The sequence below is a fragment of the Pseudoliparis swirei genome, chromosome 15 (genome assembly GCF_029220125.1).
Source record: "Pseudoliparis swirei isolate HS2019 ecotype Mariana Trench chromosome 15, NWPU_hadal_v1, whole genome shotgun sequence".
NCBI classification, from domain to species: Eukaryota; Metazoa; Chordata; class Actinopteri; order Perciformes; family Liparidae; genus Pseudoliparis; species Pseudoliparis swirei.
This window is the reverse complement of record NC_079402.1, coordinates 7,748,520-7,763,157: the sequence shown is the minus strand read 5'-3', so window position 1 is coordinate 7,763,157 and position 14,638 is coordinate 7,748,520. Positions and strand designations below refer to the sequence as shown.

Here is a 14,638-nt window from a genome sequence, read left to right as displayed (position 1 = left end):
CTTTATATTTACTGACATATTTTACCCTTGGGGTCAATTTGACCCAGCAATTAAAACCTCCAGAAAATTATTAGAATTAATATTGTTTTCCAAGTTTAAGTGTGAGGTACTTTATGTTTGTTTGTTGATGACCTAAATAGCCCTTTAAATATATAAAAAAGTTGATATTTCTTATATGTTTGACAGTGAAAAACAGCCTGGGGTCAAATTGACCCGAAAGAACACCGACATTAAACATTGAATGGGGTCAAATTGACGCTAAGGTAACAGGAGGGTTAACTGTGTCCAGCAAAAGATTGTGGCTCGTCAGCTTGACTCCTCATCATGGAAGGGAAAACTGAAAGACAGCATGAATAGGGATTCGGACCCAGGAAAGTTCGGGAGCGTTTGAACATCACAAGCTGAAGAAAAAAAAAGTGAGCCAATGGAGAAATGGGAAGAAACAGCATTCATTGTTGTTGTCATAGCAAGAGAATCCACTACAAACACACACGGGCACAGAAAGACGTGCGCGCACACACAGTGATGCCTACAGACAAACGCACACAAAGCAACAGGGAGGCGACTAACCCCAACAAATAGCAATTACAACAGCATCTGCAGCCTAGCAACCAGGGCCACTGGATGTCCTTATCCCTCATCATGTGCATGTCTGTGTACGCCGCTCTGTGACAAAGATCCCCTTTCGCCAGTCCCAGAATTTTTGTGTGACAGGTACAGAATAGTGGGACAGCAGAAGGGAAAGTGTGTGTGTGCGTCAGAGAGAGAGAGAGAGAGAGAGAGAGAGGGAGAGAGAGAGAGAACTGCAATATCAGTTTATTTCGAGCAAAGCACAGTAGAGTGGTGCGGCATCAGGCTGGTGTGACAACGCGCTTTGCAGGATTTATTTCACCTTTCACGCACGGCTAAAAGCATGAGGAGATTCTGCGTACACGTTTGGAATTTTGAGGACAATGTGTCATGCTGCGTATTGCATGACACATGTGAAGAAGAAAAAAAACATTGCATTTTAAATCCGGTGTCAAGAAACTTGAAATAGATTTAAAGCCCGGTGCCAAACCACGGCTCCGCTTTGGTTTGCGATTGTGGTCTAATGAATAAAAAGTGTTTCTTTTCTTTTCTTTTCTTGTTGATCTCAGTATTCATGAGCCACAGTCTGCAGTAAATTGTGTCTCTGACTTATTAGCATATAAAAGTAACCCCACTTACCTCTTCGGTCATGCACACATGTGCACACTAGCAGGTGTGTGTTTCATGAGGCTCTCAAAGGGCTTTTTTAAAATCTCATTCGGTGTTTAGCAATTCAAACCACATGATGAAAGTGCACTAATTCAAATAACATTTATTCATGAGCGGTGTCCTCTCTGCCACTGAATCAGGTGAGGTTGTTCACCAAATACAGAACATACACAATGACATTTTAATTAGAGCTGTTGTTATATGTACCTTAATATTCATAAAGCCTTTGTTCTCTGTTTAGTCTACAGGCACATTATCTCTTATACTGTCGTCTCCGTCCTGTTTCAACATGTATTTTCATTAGATCCCCAGAAAGCGTTTGATGTTCATTGTTTTTGAGGCAACTGGGCACCATATGCACGTTCCCGTCTTGTGTGTCTGAAGGTTTTCAATGTTAGATTAGTAAAGTCTGATGAAAAAATGCCGTCTTGTCTCATCTCCTACATATACACCACATACAGTAGTATTGTTTTTTTCGGGTCACATTCTCCCTCCTAACAAAGCACATACTTCAGTCCCCTTGGAGGAGCTCAAACAGTGCGCTGCAAGGGACCTGCACTACGAGGTTTTGATTGAAGGCCCTCACACATGGCAAGATAAACTAAATTAAAGAAGGGTACGAACAAACCACTCCAAACAAAGCTGGCGTCAACACACATCAATTCATGCCTGTATTCCTTTGCCTTCCCTCTGAAACCGCAATGTTATCATTGAACTTCTCCAGATTCTTATTAAGCTGGTTTGATTAATCACGCCAATTTTAAATAGCCAATAGGAATATCTGCATCTCCATTGTGTGCGTGTGTGAGGTGTGTGTGTGTGTGTGCGTGTGTGTGTGGGTGTGTGTGTGTGTGTGGGTGGGTGGGTGGGTGTGTGTCGGGGTGTGAGGGTGAGTGTATGTGTGTGTGTGTGTGGGGGGGGGGGGGGGGGGTGTGCGTGTGTGTGACTTTGACTGAAGTTCTCAGATGAAGAGCCAATTGATTGAGATGGCCCCAATTAGTCTCTCAGATTAATTTAGTGTGATTGGATATCGTCGCTGGCAACTCCTCGTTGGTGTTATTGACAGGCAAATTATTTGCCGTGGTGACTGCTTAAACACAGCTTATTGTGTGTGACTCTAAAATGACCCTATAGCAGCCAATCAAGCCAACTCTTGGTGTGTGTGTGTGTGTGTGTGTGTGTGTGTGTGTGTGTGTGTGTGTGTGTGTGTGTGTGTGTGTGTGTGTGTGTGTGTGTGTGTGTGTGTGTGTGTGTGTGTGTGTGTGTGTGTGTGTGTGTGTGTGTGACTTTGACTGAAGTTCTCATATGAGGAGCCAATTATTAGACAGGAATTGGCTACAATATGTGGAAATGTTTTTATTGTTTTATTTTGCCATCATGAATACAAAACATAGGATTTCCCATATTATTTGTCTATGAGAGAAGCTTCAGTATCCAAGGGGGTAAACTGAGAATGACAAAAAAAAGACGAGCCACACCAAACTTACCGAGTGCCAGATGCAAGTGAACCGATCTTATCATCCATGATTAGAGGAATACTTGAGACGTGTTGGATGAATTGGGCCTTGGTTATTTCTCTGGATCTCCAGCAAGAAAACACATTGTGGCACTTACATGTGATGTCGACGGGAATTGTTCCATCTGCTTTTTGTAACTCCAACCCGCCCTTGAGGGATTGCCTTTCCATTTGTGCTGTTTTTTTTCCGCTGTTTGTTTTTTCCCACATCGAAACACTTTGCTTGTTGCTTATTTTTTCCCAATAAAATGACTTGTTTGTGATCAGTGATATATCTGGTCAAGAGCATAGCTTTCTAAATGTGTGCTCAAGAGAATCGATCCTTTATTAGATGGATAACAATTGTAACATCATAACTACATTAATGGTTAACTTTGTATCTCACACACTGAGGACATATACCTTGTTATTACCTTGTAAGTTTAAGTAATATATAATTTATTTTTTAATCAAAGTATATTTACTTATTTATTATAGATATATCCTTCTAGTATAATAATATAAATAATAATAACCTTCAATTTTATATAGCGCTTCTCTAAATACCCGAAGTCGCTTACAGAGTCCAGAGTCCAGAGTCCAGTAGTCATACACACACACAGTCATACCGGTGGTGGTAAGCTACATCAGTAGCCACAGCTGCCCTGGGGCAGACTGACGGAAGCGAGGCTGCCAATCAGCGCCTACGGCCCCTCCGACCACCACCAACATTCATTCATCCATACGAACCGGGGTTAGGCTGCGGTATAGCCATATAGTAATCATAATGCACTTCAAGCATATAGTGTGAATATAGGGAAAACTACTTTACTCAATCGGTTTTAATTTCCAATTTCGATTATTATATACGTTGTATACTTTTACTCTACATAATATGAATATATCATTCAATCTCTATCCAGATCAACATTCAGGACATTCAAAATATAACTTCAAGCACTTCAAGATATGTGACCCATTCCAGGGTCACATATCTTGAAATCTTCATCATCCCTTGAATTTAACCCCTGAACTATTAAAACTATACCTAAACTACTGAAAATACCTGAAAATGTTATTTTAAATAGTCTCTCCATGCTGTTTAGAGTAAGGTAGGGTCTTCTTTCATCACTGTTCTGTAAAAGCATTACCTTTCCTTTTTTGTCTGGCCACACCCTAGAAGTCATGTTCTACAAAAACATTGGGAGCGATCCTTTTTCTCACAGGGGAGAGACATCCTGCTCGACTGAGCAGCTCATGGAGTTTTTCCCATGTCCACATAGAATGGGTTCGTGCCTCCTAAAGGCAGGATGACCCATCCCACCCATAACTGTGCATTACTGGCCATAAATGAAGAATCAAAGTGTGTCAATGTAGCTGTTATCAGTCAACATATCTTATCAGGAGTATATAATGCTTACTGGCTGCTATCCAATATGTAATATTTAAATTTCAACGCAGCCATATTATAAAAGCAATACACTTCAGCAATCCTAACCAAATGAAGGACCATGTGTGAATTGAAAAACGCTGCAATTTAGATCAAGAAAAGCTAAAGAATAAAAGAGGGTGAATTTGGAAAGAGAGAGGATGAAAAAGATTTATAGGTAAAACAGAATATAAAGAAATGTGTTTCTGTCATATCGCACTGAATACTCACTGTACGCCACATGCAGCAAAGATAACAAGGGTAAAAGGGTGAGAAGCTTTGGGGAGGAAAAGAGGGGGGTGGTAGACAAGAGTTGACTAGCCTTGAAGAAAATACTCTAATCTTGGAGGTGGCCAGAGTTGGCGTACTTTTTCTGGCCAACGTCTTTTTTTCTTCTGTTGCTCTACCACTCAAACATCCTTCCTTCTCCACACACCCTCTTCCCTCCCAGCTTCTTGACTTTTCTTTCTTTTTTTTCTCCAATATCTCCAGATCTGCTCTTCATCGCCTTATGCTTTAATTCAGGTTTTCCATTCACTTCCTCTTCCAACATGCAGGCGGCTTAGGGGACAAAAATCAATGCAAATACAGTCAATTTGAAAATAATTGCCTGCAGTCACAAGATTGTACCCTGCTGCAGTCATTAGATGAAAACAAGAGGAAGCAGATATGCTGCTTACACGGTGACAGAGTGAGCAGAAATTATATATTGATTTGAATCCGCTGTTGAATCTGACCTGACATTCTATTAACAAGATGGCCTCTCAATACAAATTGACTCAAGATATCCATTTTAACACGATCTTAACCTAAGGTTGAGGTTTATAGAAAATATAAGTGATACTGTGAAAGCTAAAGTAAGTTATTTTAGCATCCAGGTATATAATCAATCTTAATCCCTCCCTCTTAATGAGTCTAACATACATTTTTTTGTGTAATAAAAAAATGCATTACACAAACATATCTCATAAATCATAACCAGAGACGCATATATAACTATTTTTAAAGTGAGTAACTGTGACGTGTGGTGTGTATGAAATACTCAATCAAGATTGAATAATTCAATGAGGAAACGTCTACTTAGAGACAGCTGCTTTGCATTTGATTAATGTGAGCTGTGCTATTTTGATATTGCTCTGGTATTTCTTGTTTTTTCTTAAAGCCTCTTTTTCAAACTCGTAACTCTTAATTATATAAAGCAGTATATATGTTAGCTAACAGTTCTGCCCTATGTCTTTCTTTTTTTGTTCTTTCTCTAGTTCCCCCTCGGGAGCCCACAGTCACCTGTCGATCCAACACCTACCCAAAAGGCTTCTACTGCAGCTGGCACCAACTGCACCCGACGTACATCCCCACAACCTTCGAAGTCGACGTGCAGTAAGTGCATTGGTCTTTTGTCTGGGTGCGACATTTGGAAGTGCATGGTTCGGTCACTATATATATACATATATATAAATAAATGTGTCATGCTAAGACATAGCTTACATTAAGCAGCATGACTTAAAGTTCCACCACAACGTAAGCAATCTTATATTTTATTTGACGCACGCAAAGATGTTGAGGGATCTATAGTTCTAACCTGAAAAGGGGGGGCGAAGCGAAGATTATGCAAAGTCCCCTGTGGTTAGGGGCATTTAAAATGTTGGAATTTTGTGTATTCTGGACATTTTCTATCCCTGGCACAGGCCCTAATTTATGTATGATTTTAAAAATGTTAACATCAAAAAGTATTGGTGGCGAGTGCTGATGGAGTCCTGTTTCTGACCTTACTGAACAAAAACGTTACAGGCTATTCAACTAGATTTAAAATTGACAATACCCCAAATGTCAAGGCAATCAGAATCCACATCAGTCAGACATAAAAAGGTTGTTTTTTTATTATAAATTTGGTTTATAAGAAAACATGGTGGTTTTGGTCTGTTGTTAAACAACTCTCTCCTTCGGTCGCAGCGAGTCCGTCTCCCTCAGGTTCTCTTTGATATACCCAGATCACAGAGTCCCACAGCTGGTGGACTCTGCCTTCACTAAGTTTGCACCACCAACGTCATTTTGTTTGAATAATGTTGACAGAGAGACATATAGATGAATAGGACAAATGAGACACTCACAGCAGGAGTAGTTGGTAACGACAGCGTTCAGCTCAGCCAGTAGGTGACTCCACATTTTTCTGAACAGCGTTTCTTTTTGTGTCCTTTTTCAACCAAAAAATTACTTTACTTTTTTTCCTATTCTATCTGTTACTCAATTTATTCATTTCCCTTTTCCACTCCAGACACAACCAGCGATCACTGGAGGTGCAGAAAGATCCAGACCACAAGAACCGCTGTCGTGTACGTTTTCCCGAGGTCTTCTCCAGCTTCCCCTACAAAGTGAATGTGACGGCAGTCAATGCTTTGGGGAAAGCCTCGACCACATTTTCTTTTGAAGAATCCAGTATAGGTAAGATAGATGCAGTGTAAAGTGTTCTTATGTTGTGGTGTTCTATTACACGGTTGTAACCAAATTTGATACAAACATGATGCATGTGCACAGTGAAGCACTGATGTTTACTGGCGAGGTTTTAAAAAGGATCATTTTAGTTCCCTCCTAACTCATTCAGGCTGCAGAATATCAATGGTTTTCGTTGACATTTACAAGTGGCTCTTTATTTAAACTTAGTTCAGGGAAAAACGTTAGATCCTTTTAACACACAGATTGACAAAGAACTGCAACAGAAATATGAACTAAGATGGAGAGTGTCGAGGCATCTTTTCGAGGATGCCAACCCTTGAGCAATGTTAATGCATTTGTTTGTGCACAGATTTCATTGACTTCTTGTTATCTTCGGAGATTTGTTGTAAACACAGTTATGCTCGGTGCCGATAAGACAAATAAAATTGGAATTTCACTGGCCATTTCAATATTAGCGAGCTTCTTTTTCTTTTTTTCTTTTTTGCTTTAACCTACAGCATAGTCCATTAGCAGCAAACCCACTGACTGTGCACCCCTGTCATTACCAAAGGCACTATATAATAAACACGCTACCTCTGAACCTTTTCTGCAACAAACAGCATTTAGTTGAGGCTCCGATGGTATGTGACCGTCATAAATCAAAGGTCTGCTTTTTCACTTAATGTGCCAGATAATCCATACACCAGCTGCAGTGGAAGTCTATTTCTGTCATATTTAATGTAAGAATTACCAGAAAAGTGTGTTACTTCGTCTGATTTTTTATTTAATAATGTTCTCAGATAATAACCTTCATGTGTTGAAAAAAGAAGTTCTTGGATTGTACATTCTTTTGTTCAGTTAGGCTGCAGAAGGCTACATAATAATAGCAAGACTTATAATTCATAAGCGACTCAGGCTGGAAAGCAGTGAAGAGGAGAAATCCATTTTAAAGAAGGAAGGAGAAGTACTTTAATAGATAAGGGTAGTGCTGCCAGCAGTCCTCAGCTCTGTTGTATTGCTCAGAGCGCGATATGGGTGTGCATGACGCATAAACACACACAGACACCAATGGGCCGTGTGGAGTGTCGGCCGAGAGGGTTTTGTGTGTGTGTGTGTGTGTGTGTGTGTAGGTGTAGGTGTTTGTGTGTGTGTGTAGGTGTAGGTGTAGGTGTGTGTGTGTGTGTGTGTGTGTGTGTGTGTGTGTGTGTGTGTGTGTGTGTGTATGTGTGTGTACATAAGTAACCAAACGAGGCAGTGACCATGCTCTGCCGAGCCCTGGACACACGACTCATGAAAATGCTAATGCTAGCCGGATTAGCGTCTTGGCTGAGGAAATATCCCTCTACTATTGGTGATAACAAAACACCCCACTGCTCCTTTCTTTTCCTTGGCTTTCTCCTTCATGCCCACATGCCCTTCATGTGACTTTGTACTTCTTCTCTCCCTGTAGAATTCAATTCAGTTTATTTTATACAGCCCAATATCACAAATTTCCCTCCGGTTTGTTTCCTCTTGTTACATCTTCTCAAATGTAAAAAAACTGTCTAAATCATAAATTGCAGCTTGGAAACAATACAATGGTGTATTATCTCCATCACTTATTAGCAGGCTAAAGCAATGTGCTCTGATCGCTTGCTGTTCACTTTAGTATAACTGACAACACAATGCAGCTGTTGTGATTGATCACAGGGAGAGTTGAAAGCAACATAAACCTATTTTCTAATTAGACTTGAACACAAGAACAGTATCGTGCAAATAAAAAAGACTTTGAAAAGATCAGTGACTTCATTTTAGAAATTGCTATAGTTGAAAAGCAAAAACCTAAAAACATAGTTTTCAAATATCTTGCTATGTTCATCAATAGTTTTCTAAGTGTTTTAAATAATTTGCCTTCTCTTCCCCCTCTGGCTCTCATCCCCTCTATCTCCTCCTTGTTCCTGCATTGTTAAAAGTCTTTCCCATGCCATTCTAAGTTGTAAGCCACATTCATTATCAGTGACAACGAGGCAGATCGTAAATAAATAAAACAATTTCATGCTTCCTGGTGCACTTCTGAATTCTGAGTGGGAGTAAGAAGATCCGCAACTGTCCTTGTTCATCCGACCAAAGCCGGGATGAAATTAGAAGAGATTATGTGTGCATGCATCCGTGTGTGCGTGCAGCCGTGTGTGCCTGCGTGCGTGCGCGCATGCGTGGTCGCACGCGTGGTCGCGTGCGTGCTTGTGTGTGTGTTTCAGATTCAACACATGATAACTTAAAGATGTCCTGTGCCAGGATTATCAAACAATGACTGATCTTGTCTTAGTGTAAATACTTCTAAAGATAAAGCTTTTTTTATACCTACATTGATTTTCTTTTTCATCTCTGATACTAGTCCACCTGAGCATGATTGAGGAATATATTATTAATGAATTGTAATTAATATGAATATACTGTAGTCTAATTTGAAAGGGGGGATATAGCTGCAGTAGGTTTCAACAACACCATTCAATCATCTGTCACTTTTATCCTTTCAATACTATGTGTTCATATTCTGGTTTCATTTGTGGTTGTTTTATGTGCAGCTTCCCGGAGGAGCCAGCAAATGTTCACTTCAGTCAATAGAAGTGAAGTTAACTTAAGAGGATAATAACAGTGTAAAATAATTGAATGCAACACCCTGGATCTATGTACAGTTGGGCCCACTAGGACAGCAGTGGGCTTCATCCTTCTTCTTCAGTCCTGCTTCATATTAATAAATACCACAAGGAAGAGATTAGATTATGTTTGGTATCCCTATTGTATTCCATCTTATCCTATTGGTTAGTCGGAAAAAAAGGGTCGTCAAGCGTAGTCTGCGTATGGTATGGTACGGGTTAAGTACGACAAGTGTAGTCTTAGTTTTCCAGATATGAGAACATTTGCAGTTATATGACCGTCACCTATTTTGCAAGAGAAAAAAACTGACACAACTTTCCGATGTGCTTTTTGTAATTCTCATTTATTCTCTTTGCCTATTGTAGCTTTGAAAAAATAGCACACCAGGTGAATTAAGGATGTACCACTTCTAGTCATTTAATTATGGAAGCAAGAGAATGTGTGTAATTTCATTTCAGTGAGTCCATTAAAGGAAACCAATTTGTGCTCTACTACTGCCATGCTTTACATATTATTCAGTAGGAAATAACATCACTAAAGACATAACATTGACTGTACACTAACATAATTTGTTATTCACATGTTACTTGATACACACTTCGTGTATACAGTATATACCTCCTAATAAAAATACAGTCTGCTTCCAACAATGAGTCGTAATCCTGTGGAAGGAGGAGCTATTGTGCCATAATTCCATGGCAACAGTTTATAAAAAGAGGACTTTTTAGAAAAAAAGCTTTAAAACAATTCACAGATTTTACTTTTCTTCTTTTTTTAAAGTCAATTTATTTTAAAGGAAATCTGGTGTAGTGTGGTGTGGTGTAGAAGAGCTACAGGGTTTCTAGATGTCTTCTTTTTTTTTATATCATGCATACAAACCTGGCTGCATTCAGTACAAGTAGATGCTCCACAGTCATGTTTTAGAAACACTAAAATCAGATATTCAGATGATGTACTACATTGGTAAGACTACAGATCTCTGTTTCTACATTACTGCTTGATTGCTGCACAGTCTGAGCCACCGGGACAGCCTTTTAGCTACTCTGCCTCCCACTCTCTTGTTCCATTTTCAGCAGACAGTGAACATAATGTCCGCTGAGCAATAGCTGTTTGTAAGATTATACTTTTTTGTTACGGCATACCTGTTCACTTGCATCATCACACGAGTGCTGCTGTGACTGCTGCAACATGAGGTTGAGAGGAGGAAAGAGGAGCGGTAATGTTGACGCAAATTTGAATGAACAGTCGAGGGAGTCATGACAGACGTTTTCAGGCCAAGCATGAAAGGGTCAGGCAGAATCGACCGGCACGATCCTGTAAGTTTAATGGACAAAAGTCTTTGAGCCCAATAATCTGCTCCTCACAATATTTGCTTGAAATCTGTTTTGGTCAGTGAATCCCGGGCTCTTATTGTCCCACTCTTCATTTAAGTCCTTTCCGTCCTTTAGCTCTAGTATTAATAGAAGTGCTTCAAAAGAAAGATGTGTTCATAACTCATGCAACACAAAGCTCATACTCCATTACAAGTCAGATGAATACTTTAAAAGCCTTTGGGACTCTCCACCCATACAGATTTCTCTCTGTTTTGTTCTGTCCTCGCACATGTTTCATTCTGTTATGTACTGTTGGACAAATCGTATATGTGGACAAAGAGGATGAGTTTCTGATCTCTAGTCTCCACTGACTTCACTTTGGTTTCATTCTGCCTATATGCACTGTTCTTTATTTCTCTCTCTTTCTTTCTATCTCTCTCTCTCTTTCTCTCTCTCTCTCTATCTATCTTTCTCTCCTTCTTTCTTCCCGTCCCTATTTCATCTTTTTACACATTTACTAGAAGAAGGTCACAATGAGATTAATATCTCTTTCTCAAGGGAGAAAGCTGTCTGTCTGCTCTTATCTTTCTTTTTATCATATGCAACGATCTTTCATATTTTCATCATTCATTTCATGAAGGTTGTACTGAGAGAGATGCCTGTGCGTTTGCTGTTGTCTGTCTGTGTGTGTGTTGTCTGTTTATTTGACCTTGTGTATGTTGTAGCGAGTTTTACCCAAATTGATTTCATCCTCACCATCTGTATATGTATTATCATTTATCAGACATGTTGGTTGTTACTGCAGCTATCCATTCTCTATTGTAATATTATATGTGTGTGTGGCTGAGAAAGGTTTCATGTTGCTGAAGTGGCGGGCCGGTTTGTTCCCTAGTGATCCAACAAAGGCTGGGTCATTCAATATCTTGTGAAAAGCATTGAATCGAATTCTTTCATTTTCTCCGTCTGCATGTCTTTCTCAGTTGACAGGTATTCAGAAACACAACAGGTATACAAAACTGTCCATCGGGGACCTCGTGGCAAAAATTTCTTTCAGTTGTACTCTGAGCCAAAGCGGCTGTGACCGCTGCTTGAACTGAAAAGATGGACGAAAACATATGTCTCTCAATCTCCATAACTGCAGAATAACAAATTGGCCTCACATCAAGTAAAAATATATATTCACATGGAAACGTTTCAGCTTTCAGATGCAGCCACAAGGTTTCTTACAAAATCACAACGTGAGTTCCTGAAATGTAGAAAACGAATGCTAGCGGCATTATCATTATAGCTAAAGTGATAAGCAGCAGTTGCAGGGTGGTAAACTCTGCTTTAAAAATGCTGAACTTGTATGTGCTGAATTGGTAGGGTGCCCCTTTGACTAATTGTTCTCATCCACCGCACAGTTAAACCGGACCCCCCGGAGCGTGTGACAGCGACCCCGATTCGTTTCAACGCCCGCAGGCTGGAGGTGTCCTGGCACAGCCCCGCCACCTGGCCCGACATCGACAACTTCCCTCTGAAATACTTCCTTCGATACCGGCCACTCATCAAAGAGCAGTGGCAGCATGTGAGTAGCCCTGCTGTGCGTGTGCGCGTGTGTGCGCGCGTGCGTGCGTGCATGTGAGAGAGAGAGAGAGAGGAGCTCTCACAACCTTATGGTTGAATAGTTGGTTTTGAGGTCATGATTCAACACATTGAACTCTAGTGAAAACTGAACACATGGACATGACTCACACATTGTGAAAATGAGCTCCTCACTTATGAGTAACACAGGAAAAAGTCTGTTTGACACATGTAACAACTATGCAGCAAGTAAAGGGAGTTTTAAACGGTCAAGAGTGTTCGTCCAGATACAGCTCCATTACTAAAAGCTATAAGTCAACATTGAAAAACACCTGTTTGATTATGATTCTATGCTATTTGAAAACCTCTGGTGAGCAAGTCTTTACTTTTTTTCTGGAAGTGGTGTTCTTAAGAAAAAGACTGGCTTCTCACCATTTTGCAGATTGAGTTTCACCTCAATGCAAAAATATTTCTCGAAAGGAAATGGCAAGTAGGATAGATTGTTATGAAAAAGTTACATTTTTACAATGTTGTTGTCATATATAGAGAATTAGGGATGTTTTTTGAGATAAAGAAAAAGAGACTACAGTTATTTTTCCAAAGAAATGCCTTTGAGACTATAGTTAGCAGTTAGATGTGAAATGATCCAAACCTGTATCTGTTTGAGTTTGATCCCTAGTCGGACAGAAATAATCGCTCAGCTTCTTTGGTTACTGTATCTTTTTGAACGTTCAGATCCCTCAGGTCATCATATAGTAAAAGCATATGTGTCCAATATAGGATTCCTGGGATGAAAGCTCCCTCTCAGGTCTAACGTTGCAGTGTTATTATCATGCCTGTCAATGGTTCGCAATGGTGTTGTTCCAAGATCTATGGTTACAGACCATTACATAGAAAAACACATACGTATTATGGAAAGAGTAGACATTTTCTTTTACGGTCTTTTCTCTCGCTCTTTCCATCCTTCAACAAGTGTCTCTGCTATTACCTCACAACGTCAATATGTCCTCCCTTTGTTCTCCTTTTTCTATGTATTTCCATTTCCTATAAGAGCAACTTACACACCTTTATGTGAGGGTATTTTCATCTGTCGTTTATGTCATTTGTTCAGTATAATAAACGTTATAATCACAAAACTAATAATAAAATGGGCACCACTTGGTGTTGCTTTCACCTGTAGTTCAAACACAGCTGAACTAAAGATGTTAACGCACCTGAGATGAGTGACAATTCTTGATTTTAATTATTCTCCTAAATAGGCTGCTTGCAGTCCGTTCCTGGGGCCTCATTGTTTAAATTAATTACACCAATTAAATGCATTGATTTATTCTTTCAAGTAATTTATCAAGTACAAGGAATAGCTCATTCCTGCTTCTCAAAGGGGTTGCTCAGTTGTATATTATTAACCACTGAATAGTGTTTACGTTTTTAAGTGTTCAAGCTAAATGCTCAAACTAAAAAGGTTATTTCGGCCTCAGGGAACATGTGATAGGTATTTGACATTATGTTTCAGACATTTTCAAAACAAGAAATGGAACAATATGTCACAGTATACCTACATGTTAGATATATGCTCAGATCTTTGGTCATACAATCACACCTACGCTTATTATCTACTCATACGTCCATTCAGTATCCCTTTTTCTCATTCTTACAGCAGTTAAGAAGATCATAATACCACAAAGATGTGTGGTATAAATTGGTGATTAAACCTGACACATACTCCTACCCCTTGACGCCCTCAACATTAATCAATCAATATGTGAACTGGTTTTACATTTTACAGTTGCATTTCTGCCCTTTTTATGAGAAGTTGGCTAACAGTGTTAGTCCTCACTCCGGCAGGGAGTGCTTGTTTATAGATATATAATTGTCTAACATGAACACATACAGTCGAAATGCAAACAAAATGGCAACAGACAACCTGAATGTGTTTGTTCCTAATGGCCGTTACAACAAAATAAAAGTGCCATGAAACCAGCATGTCCACGCATCTGGCCGCTCTTGAATAACTGTGAACCAACCCAGCCTGTGCAGTTTTAATATATAAATATCGTGCTGTCACCATCATATGAGCAGAACACTCTGAATAACTATCTGGTGATTAGAGCAGCTTGTTGCTACTGCCATTATACTACAGACTGCATATTTAATGACAAGAGTAGCACTGGTGTGCAAAACATTTGTGTTTAAAACTGTGACATAAATCATTAGATATAATTAAATGAGGTTGCCAAAATAAGATGCACTGTTTATTGGCCCCATATAAGCCTCATTAATTACAGCCTTAAAGGTTGAATACTAATTGAAGTGGTTAGTATTGCTGAGGAATTTACCTTTAGTTAGACACCAGAGCTGGGTAAGAATGGCTTTCATATGCAACATTTTGAAAATATGTTTTAAGTTACAAATGAAAGCGCTGGCATGATCAGATTGATCTTTTGAGGAAACCATCCATCCTGCTGAGGAATGAAGGGATGACTGGCCCAGATACTCAGGGTGATTGAGATTCAGACAGAAGGAGGGAAATAA

General features: G+C 39.6%; 1 protein-coding gene across 2 annotated transcripts in view; it reads left to right on the top strand.

The window, feature by feature from the left end:
- cntfr (ciliary neurotrophic factor receptor) overlaps positions 1 to 14,638 on the top strand; it is a 230,823-nt gene that overhangs the window by 187,543 nt on the left and 28,642 nt on the right. For both annotated transcript variants that reach the window (XM_056433004.1, XM_056433003.1), the window contains 3 exons: positions 5,423 to 5,540; positions 6,436 to 6,602; positions 11,947 to 12,110. In XM_056433004.1, coding sequence (XP_056288979.1) covers positions 5,423 to 5,540; positions 6,436 to 6,602; positions 11,947 to 12,110 — 449 coding nt within the window. The remainder of the gene's footprint in view (positions 1 to 5,422; positions 5,541 to 6,435; positions 6,603 to 11,946; positions 12,111 to 14,638) is intronic.